Here is a 25,530-nt window from a genome sequence, read left to right as displayed (position 1 = left end):
GTGCCCAGCTCAAGTCCCGCCCGTCTCCGACTGACTTCGGTTATCGGCCTGGAGTTTCCTTTTCTGGAATTTCATAGAGGTACGGTCCCTTCGAGGCCTTTACCACCCACCTTGTTGTTTCTTTAAACTGCTGAGACACAGTTGACTCCCCAGCTGATGGGGTCACAGTGGCTGTTCCCCCGTGGGGTTGTGACACAGAGCGCTTCCATGAACCTTAATGCCCAGGTTCCTGTAGGAACACATGTTCCTTTCTCTCCGGTAAATACACAGGAGTAGAAAGGGTGAAGGTGGTGCAGCGTCTCAAGTCTTCTTGCCTCTGGGTGCTGGGTGGCTGCTTCTCAACATCAGGGCCCCTTTCTTTCCTCAGCCAACAGCAACTAGCTTCAGTGTTTGTATTCACCCAAATCCAAGGAGAGTCTCCCAGAGCTGCCTACTCTGACCAATCTGATGGAGCATTTTTTCAAGTAAGTGTCCCATATTTTCATTCTCAACTATTAACTTTAAGAATCTGAAATTTTAGCTTTTTAGAAAAAAAGCTCAAGATTTCAAATGAAAATGTTTGGGCCAACTGTATTGATGCCATTCAATTGTATTTCTGTTGTAGGCACTGAACAACCAGGAACATTTTCAGCACTGGTAAGAATTAAACCAGAACTTTGAACAACCAGAGTCCATGTTACTCAAAATAAAATTTAAAAAAAGCAGGGGCACCTGGGTGGCTCAGTAGTTGAGCATCTGCCTTTGGCACAGGTCATGATCCTGGGGTCCTGGGATCGACTCCTTGCACGGAGCCTGCTTCTCCCTCTGGCTGACTGTGTGTCTCATGAATGAATAAATAAAAATCTTTAAAAAATAATAAAAATAAAAAAGCAGACACACATTAAGACCATTTTAAAATTGAAAATGGGGTGCCTGTCACTTGGTGATCTCAGCTCATGTCTTGATCTAAAGAGTCTTGAGTTCAAGCTCTGCCCAGCATGGAGCCCACTTTTTTTTTTTTTAATTTTTATTTATTTTTTCATGATAGTCACACACACAGAGAGAGAGAGGCAGAGACATAGGCAGAGGGAGAAGCAGGCTCTATATAGGGAGCCCGACGTGGGATTTGATCCCGGATCTCCAGGATCGCGCCCTGGGCCAAAGGCAGGCGCTAAACCACTGCGCCACCCAGGGATCCCATGGAGCCCACTTTTACAAGTTAACAGTAAACTCCCTTTTAATAACAGCCTTAATCATATTTGCACTTAATTTGCTTCTACATGCATACTTTCAAGACCTTATTGGCTGTCAAAATCTCATCCCAACTCTGTTTAAATCGCAACTCATACCGAAGAGTTCCCTATGAAATTCTTTTGCTCAAAGCCTAGATAGACTGAACCTTGCCTATTGCAAGTATACTTTAAAGATTAGTAACTAATGAAAAAAATTAGACCAACTTGCTGGACTAAAATATTAACAGGCCCTAAGTGGCTTCTCAGGGAGGGGACCACATGCAATACATCCAGATTATAAGTGAAATAAAATCCCAGTTCCTGATCACCATTACCATATGGCCTGGAATACAAACCGTAATACTTATCTAAGCCAGTGTATTTTTAACACTGTAATGATGAATGAGATGAGGAAGTTAAATTAATCTGTACAATCTAAAAGGCCATAATTTTAAAGTAAGAAAAAGCAATTCACACTATGCTTTCTACTAATGCTAAACAGATGCCTGAGGAGACTGGAAATGAAACATAAAACGCTCCAAAATGACAATGAGGGGAGGCAACATTTTTACCTTTTCAATTTTTTATTTTATAGTTATATTTTTGAGAGGAAAAGTATAAAGGGTTCAAAAATGGACATGTACTTTAAACTGTAAATTAAAATAAAATTTTATTCAAAGCATCTTTTAAAATTACAGCATGTTTATTCTTATGCTGTCATCTCTGCCAACCTACAATTTAGCCATATGAAGCATAAAACACTTCAAAAATTTGAATGTAAACCACATTTTTAAAACAAAAAGCAGTCTTAACACACCTCAAATTTTAGATGCTAATGTATTTTGTCCAAGTATATAGCTTATATCAAGAAAGAACATTTTAAATATTTCTATAGTTAGTTGTAATAATTTCTTAAACTTCCAATTATACAAATAAAAAATGTTTGTGAATATAACTATTAGAGTTGACAAAAGCTGACCAGAAAAACAAACAAATAAAAACCCTTATTTTTGAAGGCCTTAAATTTTATTAACCATGAAATGGCAAGTACTTGTATTTTTTAATACAATTTTACTGTCCTTCCTTCCTTTAGGTAAGTTCATCAAATTTTAAATTTCCCAAGACTGATGAGTATTGCTTTTTAATATTTCATTTAAGTTATATTCGAGGAAAATTTCTAGAGAAAATGCTGAAGCCTAACCCATAAAGATTCTGATGCTACAGTATCTCTTACTGTGCTTATAAGTGCTCCAAGTTAAAATTCTATATACCAGATTACAAACAAAATTCTTAGACCATTACAAATATAAATTCTTATTACAAAAAAAATCCCTCAAGATTTGTGATTTACTGTACAGAGGAATTACATTTTTAAAGTATGTCCTCATTCATACACATTATTTGTTACTATCATCTTTCATACTTTTGCTTCTTTCCAAGACATTTACAAACCACCCCTTCCCCATGGCTACGTATTTTAAACTATGTGTGTACTGCAACACACTGGGATTTTTGGATAAAGAAGCCTACATTTTAGATAATGTTTAAACTACATCTGTAGGCTACTACTTCAAAAAAGGGGGAAAAAAAGGCGCTGAAGAGCCCATATTTCCTTCTCATTACTGAGGTTTACTCCAATTAAGCAATCTATCAAATTATCATGCTATGCATGTTGTTTAGTTTTTGCCTAAAACAAAAGCTTAAATGATGGAGGTTTATGCCTACATAAAGGAGGTGAACTGCTCAGGTTTTTTCTGTTCATGCTTCAGTACATAAAGTGGTATTTAAAAACTTCATTTGGAAAAATGGCTTAAAACCACCACACAAGTTAACACACTTGCAGTCGAACCTATTCCAGAAAACTGCTTATCTGAGTAGCTAATATTTTCTGCAGTGTTTAACTGATAACTAAATTTAGTGAACACAAAATAGCCTGGCATGTTACTCTGAAGTAAAAGCAAGAAGGTGGCTTTATGCACTGAAAATATAAATAGGAGGCTTCCATTTGCTAATAATTCTAAACAAGCAGTACAATTAAAATTTAGTGTTTGCTAACAAAAGATCTAAAACAGTTCACTACTAAACAACCCTGTAGATGTCCCTTTTATCAATAAAAATCCAAGTGCCAAATCTCATTACAGGGCCCATAATTAAAAAACAAAACAAAAAACAAAAAAAAACCCAATCACCAAGTTACCTAGACTTTGCAAGATTAACCACTCAATTTCAGCAAATGAGAAATATGCAATGTGCAAAAGTTCCCAAGTTAACATAATAGGGATGCCAAGTGCTTTTCAAACCTAAACATCATAGTGAGTTGTAAAGCCTCAGGAAAATAGAATAAGACTGATATTACTCCAATTCTGAAAATTCTCAACTACTGTGCATCTTACCAAGATCCTCAAGTATCTCTTTTCTTCCAAAGTCCACAACCTAGAACATTTTCCAAAATAGTCAGTTTTCCACTTCTCATTAGGCACACTATTTTGCAATTTAAAAATACGTATCTTATACACATATCTTATACTTTCTGGCTTGCTTCAGTGTTTACAGTATTGTTAAACATACTAATATACATTGTTAATGATCTTATAAATAATCTATTTCAACGTTCTTTGGCTACATGTACCATTGTTTTTTTCATACAAGTGTCTTATTCAGAAAGTGCTTCCTGTGAGAACTGCTTCCAATGAATGCATTAAACTTGCAAAATCTAGCTTCCCACAATATGTCCTTTTCTACCCTGTACTAGAAGTCCCGTATTTACAAAATATTTTAAACTTTACAACAAATCCATTACCATATAAAAAAAGTGCAATTCTCTCTCACCCCATATTATGGGGCAATGACATTCTTCATAAATTTCTACAGAATAGCAGCCTATGATAAGCAAATAAGGTGCTTAGCTTATGCCCAAGGATCTACTTTGTAAGTACGCTGGGCAGTACTTTTGTACAGTGGAAGAGTCAGAGTTCAGGCTACTGGCGGAGCGGCGCTCCGGTCAGGTTGGCGAGCTCTATGAGAGCAAGGGCTCCGTGCAGCCGCTCCCGCTGCTCCTGCAGCCGGCGCTGGGCACCGCGCTTCTCGTCATCCTCCTCATCGGATTGAAGGAATTCCAGAGGGTCCTGCTGCTCCTGATCAGCCTTCTGAACGAGTTTTCCTTTCAAGGTGGGGGCACGCTGCTCTCTGGTTTCCCAATACCTATACGAAATGCATGCGCATTAGCTATATATAAACATGACCTTTTCAATTTTTTTCTTTTGAAACCAGGTTCTTGACCACAGTATTACTTTCTGTGTTTTAGCTTATAAAGCTATAAAGTGATTTCATATATATTACATATATTTTCCATTATAGAGGGAAAAGTTCAAGATCAAGAAATTGAGGGACTTGCTCAGATTTCCAAAAAATCAAACACTGGCAGTTCTGAGTCTTTTATTCAATTCTCTGGTCATGGGTCTTCACCAATAAACCACAGCTGCCTTTAAGGTTATATGTTAAAGGGACTACAGTAAAATACAGTCATAGAACAAATGCTGTATGTCAATTATGCCTCAAAAAGAAATAAACTTAAAAAGTAAGATAAATCATTAGAAACCTATTTATCCTATTTACAGAGAGATGGTGACTTCTGACAGCGTTAACTATGAGAAATTTGAAACCTCACACAAAATGACAGATTAGTATCTGTAACACACAGAACTTATTCAAAAATTTAAGAGGCACTACCATTATTTCTGTTACATAGCCAACTGATAATTTCCTAGAGAAAACATTCCACCTTTATGTAACTGAAGAAAGGCATATTTAGGACAGCCCGGGTGGCTCAGGGGTTTAGCACCACCTTCGGCCCAGGGTGTGCTCCTGGAGACCTGGGATGGAGTCCCACATCGGGCTCCCTGCATGGAGCCTGCTTCTCCCTCTGCCTGTGTCTCTTCCTCTCTCACTCTCACTCTCTTTCTCTGTCTCTCACGAATAAATAAATAAATCTTAAAAAAAAAAAAAAAAAGTCATGTTTAAAAACAGTACCACTCCACATAAAAATGCCCCATACAAAGACCTGTATAACACTCACAACTTTATTTGTAATAGGCAAAAACAGCCCAAAGGCCCGGCCACAGGTGAATAAATAACCTGAGGTGTATCCATACAATGGATTATGACTCAACAGTAAGAAGGAATAAACCTAGGGTTGTAAGGTGACAGATAGTAGTTATACTTGAGGTGAGCAAACATAATGTACAGACTTAGTCACTATGTTGTACACCTGAAACTAACATAAAATTATGTGCCAACTATACTTTCAGTAAAAAAATAAACTGAAAAAAACAAAACAAAACAAAACAAAACAAAACAAAAAACCCCCAATGATACAAAAAGCAGGGAAGGGAAGGATAGATGAATTACAAAAAGGCATGAGAAAACTTTTTCAAGTGATGGATATGTTCACCATCTTGATTGTGATGATGGTTTCACAGATATACACATGTTGAAATGTATAAAATTCTACACTCTTTTTTTTAAATATTTATTTATCTGAGAGAGAGAGACCACAGACAGGGAGGAGGGATAGTGGGATAGGGAGGAGCGACTCCCCGCTGAGTGGGGAGTCGAGATGGGGCTTGATCTTAGGACCCCAGGATCATGACCTGACTCCAAGGCAGACACTTAACCAACTGAGTCATGCGGGTGCCCCAAATTGTACACTCTAAATGTGTACAATCTATTGTGAGTCAATTATACCTCAGTAAAGCTTTTTTTTTTTTAATAAAGCTGTTTTTATAATCATACACACAAAAATAATACAACTACTAGATTTCAGGAAATCTAGACATTCCAGGAAAAATCTGGGCAATGCTCAAAGATATAAAAAAAGAAATGCAAATAGTTCAGCATGGCTTGAAGGACAACTAGTAATAGAGAAGGGCAAAGAAGCTTTTAGTAAGGTCAGCAAGGACCAGGAATCAAGGACTTTGAATGCCAAAATAAAGGGTTTAGACTTTACACTGAGTAGATGGGAGAAAGGATGAAAGCAAATGACCAACAAGTTTCGGACTTGGGCAAAATTAGAGCTAATGGGGTAGCAGAGGCCAGCCAGAAGGAAAGAGGGAGGAAGTGATGCAGTACTCAAGACAAATACAACACCTGCCCAAGTGGAGCTTCCAGTTCAGCAGGGAGGATAGACATCGAACAAATAAGTGTGTGATGAAGGTTTTGAAAGAGAAAACAGCGTGTTGTAAAAGCATCTCTTAAGTCAGTATAACCTTGTTTGTTCTGGGGGTTAGTGAACAGATGAGGGAAGAACTTCCTGAAGGGATGTTCGACCGGTAAAAAGAAGAAAGAGAGGGTGGCTAAATGAAGAGGAAAGCAGCATTCTGGGCAGAGGGGGCAGGGAGGTGTGGGAGCCACAGTGTGAGTGGTGCTAACAAATCAGAAGCCCAGGTAGCTGGAGACAGTTGTGTTGTTAGAGGGAGGCAAAGCTACAGCAGAGGGATTCCGGACTTCATTCTAAATGCAGAGAAATCTGAAAAAGTAGGGAGTGTCCCAAACAGCTGATGTTGGTTTGTACACAACAGATGACTCCTTAAATCAGAATACCCTAAGAGAAACTTTTTTCAAATGGCCCCTTATTGCTGTTAAAAGGAAAATTAAACTGGGTGTTCCGCAGAGCTTTACTTTAGAAGAACCTCTAGCTTGTATCCCAGTAATAATCAGAACATATCTAATATGAAGCAAATGAGGAGAGGCTGCACTGTGGAATACAGTACATATAAAACATCCTGAAAATGAGGAAAATCTTGCTTTTAAAATAAACTCTGCGCTGGGCACTCAGACTAATTAATATCTCATACTTGTTTTCTACCACACACAAGATCCTTGTGCTGCTAACAATTCTGTGGTTTAAGGAAATAAAGAACCATTTCAAGTTATTTTATAAACTGTGTATAAAAGCAACTTATTTAAAATGAGAAAACTGTCAAAGCTCCCAACTTCCACCCATGTGCTGGGTGGTATCCCGCAGTGGAGCATCGGGAAACCTTACTTTGCCAACCACTCAGCGGCAGCCTGGTTGTCCACAGCCTGGTGCTTATTGAGAGCATCTGTGGGCTCCTCCCGTTTGAGCCTGGCATAAGGGTGCTTCGGACAGTGGCGGTTTGCATGGGTGAATCTGCTTAGGCAGCCTTCAAAACATAAGAGGGAAACAATTATCAGAATCTGGATATCCAGCAGACATGGAAAATGTTCAGTTTCACCTGTACCCAAGGAAAGTACATTAAGACCCTGGGATTTAACATTCTGTAGCATAGAGGAGGGAAAAAACCACCTGAACAGGAAGCCATTCCTTCACTGCTTGTGCACAGCAGCATAAATGCATCAACCCCACCAGAAAGGGATTTCATAGCAAAAGTGCTCAAAACCACCGACCAAGAATTTCATTCTGGGGTAAGGAAACATCCTATAAGACGAACAAAGCTTTAAGGGGGACACCATGCCCCTCAGCTTTGTAGGCAACAAGCACATTTTAAAAACATTCAATATCCAACACTGAGGCAATGCTTAAGCAAATTAAAGTGTGTAAACATTTGTTTTGGGTGTTTTGTTTTTTGTTTTAATTTAAACTTGAGTTAGCTTACAGGGCAATATTGGTTTCTGGAGAAAAGTGTAGACATTTGTAACAAGTGACAACAGTCAAAAAAACTACAGAGCAACAATACAAAACTCTATTGAATTTCAGCTATAACTATGTAAAAATGTGCATAAGGAAAACATCAAGAAATTGTGCTAAGAGATTTAGAAAATCACTTAAGAAAAGTGATAAGAGGGCAGCCCAGGTGGCTCAGCAGCTTAACGCTGCCTTCAGCCCAGGGTGTGATCCTGCGGCCCCGGGATCGAATCCCTCGTCAGGCTCCCTGCATGGAGCCTGCTTCTCCCTCTGCCTGTGTCTCTGCCTCTCTTTCTCTGTGTCTCTCATGAATAAACAAAATCTTAAAAAAAAAAAAAAAAAAGTGATAAGAAATTACTAACGGCAGTAGTAAAATGGTAAAATCTCCCTCTCTGTGAAAAATTTAGACAATGATGTGTTCAATGATGTGTTTCCTTTAATACTTAAGAAGCTTAAAACCAAAATAAAAGACTACTATAAAGGCTATATTTACTTTTATAGATCTTTCTACCACCTCTAACCGCACACACTGCTATTTTTTTTAAAGTAATATCTCTGCTCATCATGGGGCTAGAACCCCAAGATCAAGAGTCACATGCTCTACAGATTGAGCCAGTCAGGCACCCTCTGAATACACTACTTTTAATTGCCCTTTAAGATTTTCACCTAAAAAGAATATTTTATTTAAAAATCAATCATTTCCCAGAAAATGAGCAGGGATCACAATTTACAAAGAGGGCTTATGATGTTTTATAAAATTTACATCAAAATCTCTCCTCCTAAAAACTCATTACATAAACTTAACTCCTAACACCATACCATTTTCTGAACAAACAAAAGGTTTCTCTCCGGTGTGAAGACGCTGATGTGTTTTGAGCTGTCCACTTTGAACGAAGGCTTTTCCACAGTCTGGATAATCACACAGATAGGGTCTCTCACCTAAGTAGACAAATATTATTTATTATTTCTGAGACAATAAGGTGAAAAGAGAAAGGGACAAAGAGAATCAACCTCTATGTAGGTCATGACTCAACAATAAAACATGTCACAGCTTCTATAAAGCTGCAAGTGTTAATGCTAACAACAGCACTTTGATGCCTACCAAGCAGCTATCTACTTGGAAACACAGTAATATGGTCTTTAGGCCTTGAGCTTTTAGGTTCCCAGGTTCAAGCCTTGAAGTTATCTTCAGCTTATCAGGTCATTTTTCTCCCCATAATCTAAAATAGTATTTAGATCCAATAGCTCTTGGATTCTTCAAAGTGTCTCCCACTCCTGCAACTTTCCCTGGTCAGACTGGCAGCCCCTCCCACCCAGAAGGAAGCCTAACTGACCTCTATTCTCTACCCCTGCACAGCCCTTCTGGAGTGAATGACACTGAACTCTTGCTTTTGTCATCCAAACTACCACCTACATCACTTCAAACCCTACTACATCCCTTAAACAATGAGTGAAATGATCTGCTGACTTTCAGTGATCCCCTAACAACTGCACTATAGCTACTGCATTAGAGAGCAGGGTTGATCTTACTTCACACTCCTGAGATTCATTCCGGGAGGCAGTTCCTCATTTCGTTCTACTCCTTGAAAATGCAAAATCTTCCCGACCCTGTAGGTCCTCAGTGGAACTCCCTGCTATCTCCAAATAATTGAACTATATATCCCTTCACTAATTCAGTATCTACTGCTATTTATGCATCCTGGTACTCTACTGATACAAAAATGTACAATACTTTGTACTCCACTGCAATTTATACATACAACACAGTGCTAGAGGCTTGAGAAGGTGTTGGAAAATATTGTTCAACCAACCATAATTAAACTTTATCATTTTTTGAAAAATCATTCTTTGATCAGTAATTATGCACTGGTCCTTCCCACATGACTCAAAGAACGGTAACAATTCCTCCCTAAATTTCTTATTATTTAGAAATGTACTAAATAAATGTGATAATTAAACACAAATTAATAAAACACAGGATATGGGAGGTTATTGAAAATAGTAACAGAAGTTTCTTACAATGTATATATATACTAGAGCTTAATCATACCATGGAGATCTTGGGCTCAGTTCTCTGGCATACAGCAAAGCCTGAAGTATTGGGTGACATGTGGTAGGCTGGCGTAGATCAGGCCTGAGACTCGGGGGTCTCATTATGCCACATGGTCCTGAATCTTATCCACACTGGCAACACATACTTTATGGCCTGTGAACCAGTTATTTGGGGGTATTTCAGACTAATTAGATTATTAAAAATCTGAAAATTCTCAAAATCAGATTTCTCATTTAGTAATGGTTTTACTGAATGGTACACCTTAAGTCAAAACCTCTTGGCCACCTTAGTTTATAATGATTCAATATTAAAACTTTACCCTTTTTCAGGGAGTTAGCTAAGAAATGTATATTCCAGCATCTTATTAAAATGTATCTTTTCAAAAACAAAAAACATGTGATGACCATAAACACAGTGGGGAAAAAAAAGGGAACTAAGGCTTTAAAGCCCAAGTTCTAGACCAGTACTCCCCAATGGAAATATAATGGGAACCACTTCTAGTAACCGCATTACAAAAGCAGAAAGAAACCGAAGAAATTAATTTTGATAATTTATTTACCCCAATAAATCTAAAATATAATTTCAATATGTAATTAATATCAAGGTTATCAAGAACACCATTTACTCTTTTTCATACTAAGTATATTTTATACATGCTGCCCATCTCAATATAGACTAGCTAGATTTCAAGTGCTCACGAGCCATATGTCCTACTATATTGGCCAGCATCACCTTAGACTCAAGGGTGTGGGAGGTTGTAAGGCAGTGGTCATTGCTTTTTTGGTGCCTCAGTTTCCTCATCTGTAAATTATTAAATACCATTATTAGAACCAAAAGGCTCCTTCTTCTGGAGCTAAATTTCTCTATGGAAAGAACAAGGGCCATCTCTGTGTCATTTCTTTGCTCTCTATATGGTATTTAAAATGTAAATATAGTTTCTCTACACAAATAGAGATATTTGATAGTCCTGGGATAGCTATCTACAATACATTTAATTCTGAAAAATTCTACTTCATCTTAGATTAAATGGCTAAGTAAACATATGGATGGCACACTGAGGATTCTAGAAATTCTACTAAACACTTGACACTTAATGTTTTAGAATTTGGCCTACAAACCAGTCTTAACAATTATACAGACAATTAATGGGCTTATCAAGTAAAATTTGGGTAGGTAAAATGACAGAACTACATTTAGCATTAACATTCCTAGGACAATTAAATTAATTACCATAATACCTTTACAAGTCACATGGTACCAATGTTGAGAAAACCATTCCTTCCTACCAAAAAAGAAATGGACTATACAATGCCTGTTTGAGAAACTTCACAATGATGAAATATACGGCAACTAAAACATTAACTTATGGGCCCAAACATCAAATCAGCTGTATTCTACTCAGCTTACCTGTATGAGTCCTTTTGTGAGCCTGGAGCGATTTCTCTCGTGGAAATACCCTATTACAGATGTTACAACGGATTCTGCTGGATGAATGCTCTCCTTCATTTATTAGATCCCGGACAGTATCTGCTCTGGGTCTGCCACGTCGGATTCCATCCTATTAACAATTTGTATAAACATTAACATAATTTCTTGTATCTACTCATTAGAATAGACTTTCACAATAAATCACTTTTCATATTCTTGAGTGATATCAACGAAAATGGTCGTTCCAAAGGGCAATCCCACCACAGATCACTGAAAAAAAAAATCAAACTGTCAAAATCACCTTTTATCACAACTCCAGAAAATAGAGATTTACAGCAACTTGTGAACATTGAATCAGGAAGAGGCACCTGGAAACAGCAGGAAAGCTTTGCAGCATTTTTACTGCTTGCCCTTGCTGCTCCCTGATACCCATAGTGGTCTTGAAGAACCTTCTTCATTCTCAATGTGGGAACTTAGTCCCTGGCTACAGAGAAAGCAAAGCAGACCTGATTCTAAAAGAAAGGTGTTTGTCTGTCTTAACCTGTCTGGGGGCTACCTGAAGAACTGACACAAGGTATATGTCTTTGTTTTACCTTAGAACTCTCAGGGCAGAAAAGCAGCTAAACAGAAGGCATTGCTCAAAAACCTTGTAAAGCTAATAATAACTTGCACCCTAGGGCAAAAGATTTCAACTGAGACGAAAGGATACATCAAAAGCCTGAGAGGAAAAGCTAGAGAGAGAGAGTTTCTCTGGGAAATTAGGGCATTGAAAAGTGCTCTGGTATAACAAAAAAAAAAGAAAAGAAAAGAAAAAAAGAAAAAAAAAGAAAAGTGCTCTGGTATCCTAAAGATAAAAATGTAGACTCGTAATCAGTTCAGGAATTGAAGAACTATAACACAGAGCCATTTCTGCAAAGTCAAGAGTTTTTTTCTCATTCAATTTTTGGCTCCAGGCATTCAAGGAAATATCTAACAATGTTGAACGAAACAGAAATTTAGAGAACACAACAAAGAATAGAGTTTACAAAAATAGTTTAGAGGGACGCCTGGGTGGCTCGGCGGTTGAGCGGCTGGCTGCCTTTGGCTTGGGGTGTGATCTGGAGTCCCCGGGTCGAGTCCCACATTGGGCTCCCTGAATGGAGCCTGCTTCTCACCTCTGCCTATGTCTCTGCCTCTCTCTCACTCTCTGTCTCTAATGAATAAATAAATAAAATCTTAAAAAAAATAGTTTGGAAAATTCTCAAAACAAGTAACTACAACCTGCAGCACACAACAAAAACAAACTGAGGAAAGAGAAGAATCTGATTTCCAGACTCATCACATTATAATATTCAAAACAGCCCATTTTTAATAATATGTAACTAAACATGTAAAGAAACAAAAGTATGGTCCATACATAGGAGAAATTAATAAAAACAAACCATGAGGAAATAGACACTGGTCTTACTAGGCAAAGACTTTAAATAAATGGTCTTAAAATATGCTGAAAGAGTTCATGGAAACCACGGACAAAGAACAAAAGGAAAAACAGGAGAACACTTTCAACAAACAAAGTACCGATAAAGAAACAAATTATAAAGGGGCACCTGGGTGACTTAGTTGAGCATTTAACTCAATTTTGGCTCAGGTCATGATCTCAAGGTCTTGAGATCAAGCCCCAAGGTGGGCTCTGCACTGAGCAGGCAGTCTGCTTGAGATTTTTTTCCCCTGTGCCCTGCCCCTGCTCACTTGCTGTCTTTCTAAAATAGATACATAAATCTTAAAAAAAATAAAATAAAGAGAAACCAAATAGAAATTCTGAAGCCAAAAAGTATAATAAATGAAAAACAAAATCACTGAAGAATTTAAATGGTAGATTTGAACTGTCAGGAAGAACCCGCAAATTTCGAGCAGGTCAACTGGAATTATCCAGTCTGAGGAACCAAAAGAGAAAAGAATGGACAGAGCCCAAGACACCTGTAGGATATCAAGTGTCTTAGTACATTTAGGCTACTGTAACAAGATAAGAAACAACAGAAATGTATTTCTCACAGTTCTGGAAGCTGGAAAGCCTGTGATCACAGCACCAGTGTGGTCAGGTGAGGGCCCTCTTCCTGGCTCATAGTTGGCACCCTCTAGCTGTGTCTTCACATCAGAGCTCTCTGGAGCCTTTACCATAAAGGCACCAACCAGTCCCCTTCAAGAGGACACCACCCTAACAGCATAAGCACCTCTCGAAGGCTTTAATTCCTAACAACATCATCTTGGGAGTCAGGATCTCACTCACCACACAAATTTTGGGGTACGTAAACACTTAGACTGTAACATCAAGCATACCAATATACACATAATTGGAGACCCAGACGGCAAGAGAAAGACGGGCAAAAAGAATATTTGAAAATAATGGATGAAAACTTCCAAAATTTGATAAAACATAAATCTAAACATCCAAGAAACTCAATGAACTTCAAGAATGAGACACATTAGATCAAACTGTCAAAAGACAAAAGGCGGAGAGAACCTTGAAAACAGGAGAAGCAATTCATCAGGTATAAGGAATCTTCTCTAAGATACACAGCTGATTTCTCAGGAGAAACTATGGAAAGCAGGATGACATGTTTAAAGTGATGAAAGGAAAAAAAAAAAAGTCAGCCAATATTCTTTCATCCACTAAAATTATCCTTCAAAAATAAAAAATAAATTAAGACATTCCCAGATAAACATAACCTTAGAGTCCGTGGCTGGTAGACCTGCCATGCAATAAATATACAGAGAGTTTTCCAGGCAGAAACAAAAGGGCACTAGATAGAAACTCAAAGCCATACAAAGAAACAAAGAACACTAGTAAAGGTAACTACCTAAGTAAATACAAATGCCAAAAGTGTATTTCTTGCTTACAACTCCTCTTTTTACCTATATAATGTGAAAGACAAATAAATGCCAGGCACACTTGGCTGGCTCGGTCACAGTGGTGTGCAACTCATGATCTCAGGGTCATGAGTTCAAGCCCCATGATGGAAGTAGAGATTGCTTAAGTAAACAAATTAAACTTTTAAAGACAAATGTCAAATGTATTTTAAAATCCATAAATCCACGTTAATGGGAACATAATATAAGAAGATGTAATTTGTAACTATAACAAAGAGGGAGCAACAGAGCTGGAAAGGAGCAGAGTTTTTGTATACCATTGTAGCTACAGTGGTACGAATTCAAAATAGATTAAGTCTAAGAGATGAATTGAAATTCCCAGGGATCACTAAAAAAAAAAAAAAAAAAAATCTAAAAGTCAATAAAAGAAACAAGGAATGAAAATAATACACTACAAAAAAATAATAAACACAAAGAAGTCAGTAAGAGAGGAACTGAAAAACAAAACAGGTATAAGACATATAGAAAATAATAAAGGTTCTTCCTTAACAGTAATCACTTTAAACATAAATAGCTTAAATTTGCCAATTCAAAGGCAGAGATTAGCAGAATGGGTGTTTAAAAAGTGATCCAACTATATATGCTGCCTATAACAGACTTCTATAAATCCAAAAACACAAATAGGTTAAAGGAGAAAGTATGGAGGGGCTCTTGGATGGCTCAGCCAGTAGAGCATGCAACTCTTGATCTCTGGATGGTGAGTTCAAGCCCCACCTTGGGCCCAGAGCTTACTTTAAAAAAAAGGGAGAGGGGGTGGAAAAAGGAATAACAAGTATAAAGACTCACTCACCTAACAACAGAGCTCCCAAAAAGTATGAAGCAAAAATTGACAGAATCGAAAGGGGAAGGAGTTCAAAATAGCTGGAGACTTTCACTTTAAATAAGACAGGACTACTAGACAGGTCAACAAAGACATAGAAGACTTTAACACCACTCTAAGCTAACTAGACCTAACAGACATATGCAGAACACTCCACATAAAAACAGCAAAATATGCATTTTTCTCAAGTGCACGTGGAATATTCCCCAGAAAAGACTGTTAGGATACAAACCTAAGTATTGATAAATGTTAAAAGACCGTATCTTCTTTGACAGACATGGAATGAAACTATAAATCAAAAACCAAAAGAAAACTGGAAAATTCACAAACAGTGAAAATTAAACACAGTCTTTTTTTTTTTTTCAGTTTTATTTACTTATGATAGTCACAGAGAGAGAGAGAGAGAGAGAGAGAGAGAGGCAAAGACACAGGCAGAGAGAGAAGCAGGCTCCATGCACCAGGAGCCCGACGTGGGACTCGATCCCGGGTCTCCAGGATCGCGCCCTGGGCCAAAGGCAGGCACTAAACCACTGCGCCACCCAGGGATCCCCTAAACACAGTCTTAAACAGCCAGTGGGTCAAAGAAGAAATCACAAGGGAAATCAACAAATACTTTGACACAAATGAAAACAAAAACACAACATATCAAAACCTGGGGGATACAGTTCTTGGATCGAAGGACATGATAACAATGCTACCCAAAGTGACGTACAAAGTTAGTGCAATCCTTATTAAAATTCCAAAGGCCTTTTTTATTTTGCCAAAATGGAAAAAGTGATCCTCCAACTCATGTAAAACTGGATGAGGCTCCAAATAACCAAAACAATATTTAGAAAGAACAAAGCAGAGGACACACACATCCCTATTACAAAACTTACTACAAAGCAGCAACTTATGGTAGTCGCATAAGGAAAGACACATAAACCAATGAACAGAATTGAGAGTCAAGAAATAAACCCTTATCTACAGCAAACTTACACATCCCTATTACAAAACTTACTACAAAGCAGCAACTTATGGTAGTCGCATAAGGAAAGACACATAAACCAATGAGCAGAATTGAGAGTCAAGAAATAAACCCTTATCTACAGCAAACTTACTTTCAACAAGGGTGCCAAGAACATTCAATGGGTAAAGAACTCTCTTCAACCAACAGTTCTGAGACAATTACATTTCTACATACAAAAGAATGAAGTTGAATCCCTACACGGAGCCTGCTTCTCCCTCTGCCTGTGTCTCTGCCTCTCTCTCTTCTGTGTCTCTCGTGAATAAATAAATAAAATCTCTAAAAAAAAAAAAAAAAAAAAAAAAAAGAGGGATAAATGTTCATGAGCTTGGATGTAGAAATGGATTCTTAGAAATGGCATAAAAAATATATGCATCAAAAAGAATAAATAAGCTGGCCTTAAAGTTAAAAAATATTTGCTTATCAAGGGACATTCTCAAGAGAGTGAAGAGACACATAACAGAACAGGAGATTAACATTTGCAAATTAAATATTTGATAAGGGTCTAGCATCAGGATATATAAAGAACTTGCATCCAACTCTTGATTTCAGCTCAGGTCATGATCTTGGGGTTGTGGGATTGAGCCCTGTATGTCGGGCTCTGTGCTCAGCAGAAAGTCTGTTTCAGATTCTCCCCTCTGCCTTCACCCACTAAAATAAATAAATCTTTAAAAAAAAAAAGTGTAAAGATCATAAATAGAAACTTCTCCAAAGTAGTTACACAAATGCGCAGCAAGCTCCTGAAAAGATGCCCCACATCTTTAGGGAAATGCAAATCAAAATCAATGAGGTCAGTTATATCTCAATAAAGCTTGAGGAAGAAAATAACATCTTTTTTTAAAAAAAAGCACAATTAGATACTACTTCACACCAACTAGATTACACTCAAAAAAAGAAATAGGAAATAAAAGTTTTTGGCAAAGAGGTAGAAAAACTGGAGCCCTCAAAAGTTGTTGGTGAGAATGTAAATTGGTTCAGCCACTATGGAAAAAACAATTTGAGAGTGTGGTACAATGTCATATACATATACATTTCAATGGAATGTTATTCAACAATAGAAATGATACATGCTACAGGGCAGATGAACCTCAAAAACAGTATGCTGAGTGAAAGATGCCAGACACAGGGGCGCCTGGGTGGCTCAGTGGTTGAGCATCTGCCTTCGGCTCAGGGCGTGATCCCAGTCCTGGGATTGAGTCCCACATCAGGCTCCCTGTGAGAAGCCTGCTTCTCCTCTCCCTCTGCCTGTGTCTTGGACTCTCTCTCTGTGTCTCTCATGAATAAATAAATAAAATCTTAAAAAAAAAAAAAATGCCAGACACAAAAGGCCACACATTGTGCAATTCCATGTAATGAAATATACAGGATAGTTAAGTGCATAGAAACGGAAGAGATTCCTTTCCAGAGACTGCATGTCCTGGGGAATGCGAAGTACTTAATGAGTACAGAGTTTTCCCTTAGGGTAGTGAAAATATTTTGAAACTTGATATGTAGGTGGTCATTAAACAACATTGTGAATTACTAAATGTCACTGAATTACACACTTTAAAATGGTTAATTTTATGCTACATTAATTTCACCTCAACTGAAAAAAAAAAAACTAAGGAAATTTGAAAGTACTAGGGATGTCAGTTTATAACAATATATCAATTTGGTTCATTAATTGCAACACATATACCATGCTAATATAAGATGTTAACAATGGGAAAGGTGGGTATGTAATTTATGGGAACACCCTTCACTTTTCTACATCCCTCTAGAACTAATTGAAAACAAACATTCACTTGCAAATAATAATGATAATAATAATAATCTCATTTCCCAGGTTAGGTTAAATTTTACACATACAAGTTACATAAAAAAACAATAAAAAGTATTATGTACAACTACATCCAAAATGAAGTTGCTTTTACTGTGTGCAATATAAATACCTAAAGCATTCCATATGCTTACAAACATCAGGTCAAAGCCTTGATTGATAACAATAAGCTCCAGGAAAAAAATCCATTCAATTAACTCACTTTGAAAGAGGCCCAATCTCAACATGGATTGGGTTATTTTATAGGGTAAGTCATGTTCAAAAAATTTAGATATTAAAATCTATTTCCATAACAGTCAACAGATGAATAAAGAAATGTCAACTGGTAGATTAATGAAGAAATGATAGCATAGGGGCAGCCCGGGTGGCTCAACAGTTTAGCGCTGCCTTCAGCCCAGGGTGTGATCCTGGAGACCCAGGATCAAGTCCCACGTCAGGCTCCCTGCATGGAGTCTGCTTCTCCCTCTGCCTGTGTCTCTGCCTCTCTCTCTCATGAATAAATAAATAAAATCAAAAAAAAAAAGAAAGAAAGAAGAAAGAAAGAAAGAAAGAAAGAAAGAAAGAAAGAAAGAAAGAAAGAAAGAAAGAAAAGATAGCATATACAATACAAAGGAAAATTATTCAGCCTTAAAAAAATTAATCCTGCCATATATTATAATGTGCATGAACCTTCAAAACACTATGCTAAGTATTCTTAATTCTACATGATTCCACTTATATAAGGTAGTCAAACTCTTAGAAAGTAGAATTGCAGTTGCTAGGGACTGCAGGGAGAGAGAAAAGGAGAGTTCAATGGGTACAGAGTTTTGGTTTTGCAAAAATAAGTTCCTGAGATCTGTTACACAACAATGTGCATATTGTTAACCAAATATTATCAAGATGATAAATTTTGTTATACTTTTTGCCATCAGAAAAAAAAAAAAGGATGGTGGAAAGGCACTATGGCAATAATAACACTGTAAAAATATTCAGTGCCCCTCTCTCACTGTGTGTGGGTACCAATGAGGCCAACGTGACCACATGACTTGCTTTGGCTAATAAAATGTGAATGGAAAGTATATGTAGGACTTCAATGCAAAAGCCTTAAAAGCCATCACCATGGTTCTTCTGCCTTTAGACCCAAATGTCCCAGGTAGAGGATGTTCCTTCTGGGTCCCAGGATGAATAGGACAAGGCACATATCTGCAGTCAACCCTCATAGGATATAACATGAACCATGATTAGGCTGAGATTGGGATTTCTGAGTTTGTATTCTACAGCATGCTTTCACTTAAACTGACTTGGGCACTTTGTTAGTAAATAAAAAACCTTACACAACACTCAAAAAAAAAAAAAAAACACAAAAAAAAACAAAAAACAAATAATGTGATTAAAAATGGGCAGAGGACTTGATCAAACACTTTTCCAAAAACATACAGCTGGCCAACAGACAAAAAGATGCTCAACATCATTATTCATCAGGAAAATACAAATTAAAACCACAGTGAGATATCACATTACCCTTGTCAGAATGGCTAAAATCAAAAAGACAAGATATAACAAGTGTTGGCATGAATGTGGAAAAAAAGGAACACTATTGGTCAGAACGCAAACTGGTGCAGTGTCCTGTACCAGGAAAACAGTACAGAGGTTCTTCAAAAAATTAAAAATTAATCTGATCCAAAACTTCCACTACTAGATATTTACCCAAAGAAAACAAAAATGCTAATTCAAAAACATATATGCATCCTGTGTGTATTGCAGCACTATTTATAATAGCCAAGATATGGAAGCAACCTAAGTATCTCTCCATCAATGAATGGAGAAAGTCTTACACACACACACACTACTCAACCATTAAAAAGAATGAAATCTTGCTATATGCAACATGGATCTAGACAGTATAACATTAAAGGAAATAAATCAGAGAAAGACAAATACCATATGATTTCACTCATATATGAAATTTATGAAACATAACAAAGAAAAAAAGGAGACAAAAAAAACAGATCCTTGGGACATCTGGGTGTCTCAAGTGAGTTAAGCATCTGTCTTTGGCTCAGGTCACGACTCCAGGGTCCTGGGATAGAGCCCCACCTTGGCAGCCTACTTCTCCTCTCCCTCTCGTGCTCTCTCACTCTCTCAAATACATAAAATCTTTAAAACAAAAACAAAAAAACCACAGATTCTTAAAGAACTGGTGGTTGCCAGGGGGAGGTAGGTAGAAGGATGGGTGAAATAGATAAAGAGGATTAAGATTACACTTATCTTCATGAGCACTGAGTAAAGTATAGAATTGTTGAATCATTATATTGTACACCTGAAACAAATAACATGGTATGTTAATTATACTTTAATTTTTAAAAAACCTTAATGATACAACTCTTGTGCCATAAAACACTCTTTTCCCAATATTTTTAAAAAAGATTTGAGAGAGGGAGGGAGCCCGAGGAGAGGAGGAGGGAAAGAATCCTAAGCAGACTCCACACTGAGCACAGACCCTGAGATCATGACCTGAGCTGATACTAAAAGTCTGATGTTTAACCAACTGAGCCACCCAGGCGCCCCTCCCAGTATCTTTAAATACATAAAAATATACTGTTGCCTCTATTATACTTTGAAATAACTGATGAGTTAATATCCAAATTTTTAGGTTATCCATTACTATTTTCCCTTTCTAGTAAAAAAAAAAAAAAAAGAATATATGTATATATATATATATATATATGTATGTATTTTCAAGTATGTTTTATGGGGGGACTGAGGGGTTTTTTTGCTTTGTTTTTTTTTAAGATTTTATTTATTTATTCATGAGAGACACAGAGAGAGAGAGAGGGAGAGAGAGAGAGAGAGAGAGAGAGAGAGAGAGGCAGAGACACAGGCAGGGGGAGAAGCAGGCTCCCTGTGAGGAGCCCAATGTGGGACTCGATCCCAGAACTCCAGGGTCACACCCAGAGCAGAAGGCAGACGCTTTTTTAAAAAAATACATTATTGGGATCCCTGGGTGGCGCAGCGGTTTGGCGCCTGCCTTTGGCCCAGGGCGCGATCCCGGAGACTCGGGATCGAATCCCACATCGGGTTCCCGGTGCATGGAGCCTGCTTCTCCCTCTGCCTGTGTCTCTGCCTCTCTCTCTCTCTCTGTGACTATCATAAATAAATAAAAATTTAAAAAAAATACATTATTTATTTGTCTGTTTGTTTATTTATTTATTTATGAGAGATAGAGAGAGGCAGAGACACAGGCAGAGGGAGAAGCAGGCTCCATGCAGGGAGCCTGACTTGGGCCTCGATCCCAGGTCTCCAGGATCACAACCTGGGCTGAAGGCCCCGCTAAACCGCTGAGCCACCCGGGCTGCCCAGAAGGCAGACGCTTAACTGCTGAGCCAACCAGGCATTCCCAAGGGACTGAGTATTTTAAAAGTTAACAATTTGGCTGTTTCCCAGCTTAAATCACATATTTGCATTTTCCAAATGAGAAACAGAGCTAAAAAATATAGTATGACACAACATCCTAGCCATATACAGGTTAAGGCTTCACTGAGTGTTTCATTTCTTCTGAGAAAAATCAAAGAAGGTAAATAATCATCTGATGCCCTAAGTAAATGAATAAAGAGTAGCTTTTAACGATACATACAAAAAGAAGCTGTTACTTAAAGAAGGTTCTCTTCATTTTGGCCTTAGCTATAAAACCATGTTTGTAGGTACATTCTGACAATAACAGAGTGTTAACTAACTCATTAGCAATCAAGTATACCAGTAGTCTAACAGACAGATCTTGTCAGAACTGCCTGCTGGTTCACAAGAGCTAACAAGAAATGCAACACATTCTATTATGTGGCAACACCTGTGACATAAGCTACTAGAAAGAAGTAAAATGATTTGATTGCCAAAAATATTTGCACACTTCGGTACATTTAATTTCTAATACAGAATTTCAGTACCACTGGAAGGTAGATTAGTGATTTTCCAAGTGATTTCCGAAATAGAACATGATGTTTTGAGTTTTCAATGTCAATAACTATCTTTAAAAGGTTATTTTATAAAACATTGGTTATTTCTCAAGCCATTTAGAACAATGTACACATTTACCTAGATTTTAGAGAAAGTTGTAGTCAAACTGGGTATTCATGTGAGAACCAAAAAACCTAAAAGTCAACACATTTTCATACAAACTAAAATTCAAATAAAGTCCACAAATACAACCTACAAGGAAATGGGTCACAGAGGAAGGCATATGCACCTTGACATGAAAAAAAAAAAAAAAGTAATTAATCATCTTTCCCTTTTCAAATTCAGGTTTAGATACAAATTTCCTTTGGCTTTCATATCTGCTTCCTCATTCTATCCCCCACCTTGACCTATCTGTGCAACTCTCTGAGTCTTAATTTGCATTTGTCTGCTCTACTGTGTGTACCCTCATAAAGCATTTCAGTTGAGATACATATAGGTGTAAATAGTCTGCTTTCATCAGCTTAATACTAAAAAAATAAGAAATCCCTAAAGTCAATTTATACATGTTATATACAGGAGTAATATCATGTAGGGATTAAGAACAATGGCTCTGGAAGATTGCACTCAGTTCTACCACTTACTATATGATGTTAACTAAACCTAATCTTGGAGACTCTTTAATTCCTCCTTGTTCATCCAGTTAACAAGATAAAGAATTCAAAACACTCAGCACAGACCCTGGCAGTTTTGCTATGCCAGGCAATAAATGGTGGCTACTATGTTACATGTTTAACATGGTGATCAAAATTATATGTACTAATCTATTTGTAAGACTATGTGTAGTGTGCAGGTGATAGAAAGGGTTACGTGGGATAGGCAGCTGGCAAGTCCTGAAAAGTGAATAGTATCTGAGGCTATGCACAGAGAAGCGGAACCACAGATCCCACATTGAAGTAACCTCATGAACACAGTCTGAGTAGAGGCCACAACATGCAGAGGCTTGGAAATGACCTGTGGCAGAGAGAAATTAGACCTGTTCCCTTCCTTCCCCTCCTGGAATTCTATAAACTAAGAAGATAGTGCTAATATATAATTATACCCTGACGGTGCTAAGCAATCCTGTAATGAGGGGCCAAAATAAATTAGTAGATGATGGATGTTCTCCCCACAAGCAGGGGAGGAGGGAGCGTAGGGCAGAAACAAGAGAGCAAGCAAGAGCCTACACTTGGTAGGAGGGTCTCAGATGTTAACACCTCCCCAGGAAGCAGTGGCAACACATAGACAATAAAGAACACAAACGTTCTTAAACTCACAGCTGTTACTGCCTCTAATCTGTAACTGAGAGAAGGGGATGGGGGAAACATGTTACTGGTCTCCCATCTTTCCATAAAGTAAACAGATTCAGTCTGCATGATTCACCCACGATGCATGTAGAGATAAAGAACTACAAGTACAGAGAAACAAAACAAGGAAGAGGGCTGGATCTTCCTATCTTTAGAGTGTACTGATCACAAATGAAACTGGTTAATATCCTTAAATAAAGGTATATTCAAGACCCTTCCACTCAAGATAGGAAAGCTAAGTGAATTTTTGGAGCTGCAGTTGGATTGCTTCATTGACGAAAAGGACAAGTTAAAATCAATTCATCTAGTAATTTTTAAATATTACTGTGAAGAGGGAAAAAAGTGAAATATAAAACAGCATTTTCACTCTTTCATGTTCTTCATAATTTCAGGTGTATTTTACCCCTGAAAAGAGGTAGACAAACGAATTAAAATTCAAACCCATGCAATGTGTGAGCAACTTTTATGCAACATATGTGAAGTTAAGTCTATTTTGGGCCACAAAGAATATACCTATAAATTTCATTTATCTATTATAACACTAATATCCTGGATAATGCAAAATTAAGTTGAGTTATCATTAATAGTCAATGCAAAATCTTCCACAATTATTTGTGCATGCATGCCTTTATGGTTCTCAGCTATATATCCTAGTTTTCTAAAAGGCTAAATATGTTAACATAGGAAAGATCTCTAGGCTATCCAGCCATGTTCCTAAGGGCTACCTAGAGACAGCAACAGGGATTGTTTCCTCTACAAAGTCACTCAGCACTGTTATTAATATTTCCACTGCTTGTTCTTTCAAATTGTTTCAAATTTTTACTCAAGTGACACTTCAAAAGGGCGTCAAAGCAGTTTTATAACTTTGTAGTTCTTTGATAACAATGCCACTAGCAACAAAGTATATCAACTTCCTCAGGGCTCAAAAAACGGAGTTTCAACATCTTTGCTACTGCAGTAAACTGACTTGCTTTATCTTCAGTCAACTGCTTATCTGACCTACTATTTAGCAAACAGAACCTGAATATTAACCTTATATCGGCACAATTCATTCATGATAGAAATTTTTACCAAGCACTTTTATTCAGCATTTAGAGTGTGAGGTATTATAGTTGAACAGTCTTCCAGAGAAAACGATTCCCGCCCTCGAGGAGCTCAAAGTCTATAGAGATAACTATGTCACCATGAACACATGCTTCAGGAGCAGGAGCCACAACACCTCGACTGTAGTCCCCGTTCTCCCATCACCTAGCTGTGACCTTGGGGACGTCCCTTCGCCAATCCCTCTCAGGCTTAGCTGCCTGCTGTCAAGCGTAGACTTGAACCAGAACCAGGTGGTCACATCTTTCCCAGCTCTAAGCAGTTCGCGCGTGCGAGCGCTCCGAGGTTACCAACAGCGTCCCACCGCACCGTGCGCTCTCAGCAACAGGCCCAGCGGAACTCTGGCTGCACGAGCGGCAGAGGAGTGCCCGAGTCCCTTCTCGCTCCTCGGCCATCTCCGCAGGGCACCCTCAGCAAGGCCGGGGTGTCCGCTCTGATGGAGCCGCACCTGCGCAAAGCCCTCCCTTCCCGCACCGAGGACCGAGGAGCGGCGGACCGCCCGCAGCCCCTTCAACCTCTCTTCGGCCGGCCGAGCGTCATCATCCGCGACCTCAGGCTGCGCCGCGGCTCACCGCATCTGCCGCCGGGTCCCCTCGGTCGGCCACCTCCCCTCCGCTGGCGTCACGTGACCGCCGCCCCGCCTCTCCCCCGCGGGGACCCGTTTTTGGCGCGCGGCAGTGACGTCAGCGTCCTGTCAGCCGCCCCCGCCCTCGCCGCGGCCAGAGAGACCTCGCGTTTTAAACTCGGCCCCGCCCCACCCGCCGCGTCCGCGGGCGCTGCCGGCTCCCGGGCCGCGCCGTTAACGGGCCCCGGCTGCCCCGCGCCCCCCACCCGCCTCGCTCACCTTGAGGTGGCCGCTGTCCGGGCTGCTCGCCTCCTCCTCGTCTTCACCTCCCGAGGCGGCGGGCGGGGGCGCGCCCCGGCTTCGGAGTCCCGGGTGCTCGGCGGCGGCGGGCAAGGCGGCCGAGGCGGCGCCCCCCACGGCCCCGGGGCTGAGCGTCACGTTGTGCGCGTTCTCGCCCCAGCGCCACGGGTACACCATGAAGTCGCTGAAGCCGGGGCTGGTGGGGATGAGCGGCGGCGGCGGTTCCGGCTCCCCCCCGCCGCCGCACGTGGGCTTGATCGGGGTGGTCCTGATGACCGACACCAGCACCCGCTTCGGGGAGTCGTGGCAGAAGATGACGGGCGGCGGCTGCGGCGGTTTGTCCGCCATGGGCGCCTCCGCGCCCCGGATCATCGCCCGGCCCC

The 25,530-nt window shown here is 39.1% G+C and overlaps 1 protein-coding gene across 1 annotated transcript; it reads right to left on the bottom strand.

Annotated features, from left to right (window-relative positions):
- Positions 1-1,862: 1,862 nt before the first annotated feature.
- On the bottom strand, positions 1,863-25,519 carry ZNF367 (zinc finger protein 367). The gene is made up of 5 exons (XM_025423091.3): positions 25,127-25,519; positions 11,336-11,486; positions 8,695-8,814; positions 7,255-7,393; positions 1,863-4,412 (listed from the first exon to the last, which is right to left on the bottom strand). Exons 1-5 carry the CDS (start codon positions 25,517-25,519, stop codon positions 4,190-4,192), a joined length of 1,026 nt encoding a protein of 341 aa, XP_025278876.1. The 3' UTR covers positions 1,863-4,189.
- Between the last annotated feature and the right edge of the window lie 11 nt (positions 25,520-25,530).

This window comes from Canis lupus, chromosome 1 (assembly GCF_003254725.2).
Source record: "Canis lupus dingo isolate Sandy chromosome 1, ASM325472v2, whole genome shotgun sequence".
NCBI lineage: Eukaryota > Metazoa > Chordata > Mammalia > Carnivora > Canidae > Canis > Canis lupus.
Note: the sequence above shows the minus strand (reverse complement) of the source record. Positions and strands in the feature narration are given on the sequence as shown.

Coding starts and splice junctions, on each gene's coding strand:
- ZNF367 (XM_025423091.3), bottom strand. CDS start 25,519: ATGATCCGGGGCGCGGAGGCGCCCATGGCGGACAAACCGCCGCAGCCG. Junction 8,815..11,335: donor TCACAAAAGGACTCATACAG/GTAAGCTGAGTA, acceptor TTGTCTACTTAG/GTGAGAGACCCTATCTGTGT. Junction 4,413..7,254: donor GCCGCTGAGTGGTTGGCAAA/GTAAGGTTTCCC, acceptor CATTTCGTATAG/GTATTGGGAAACCAGAGAGC.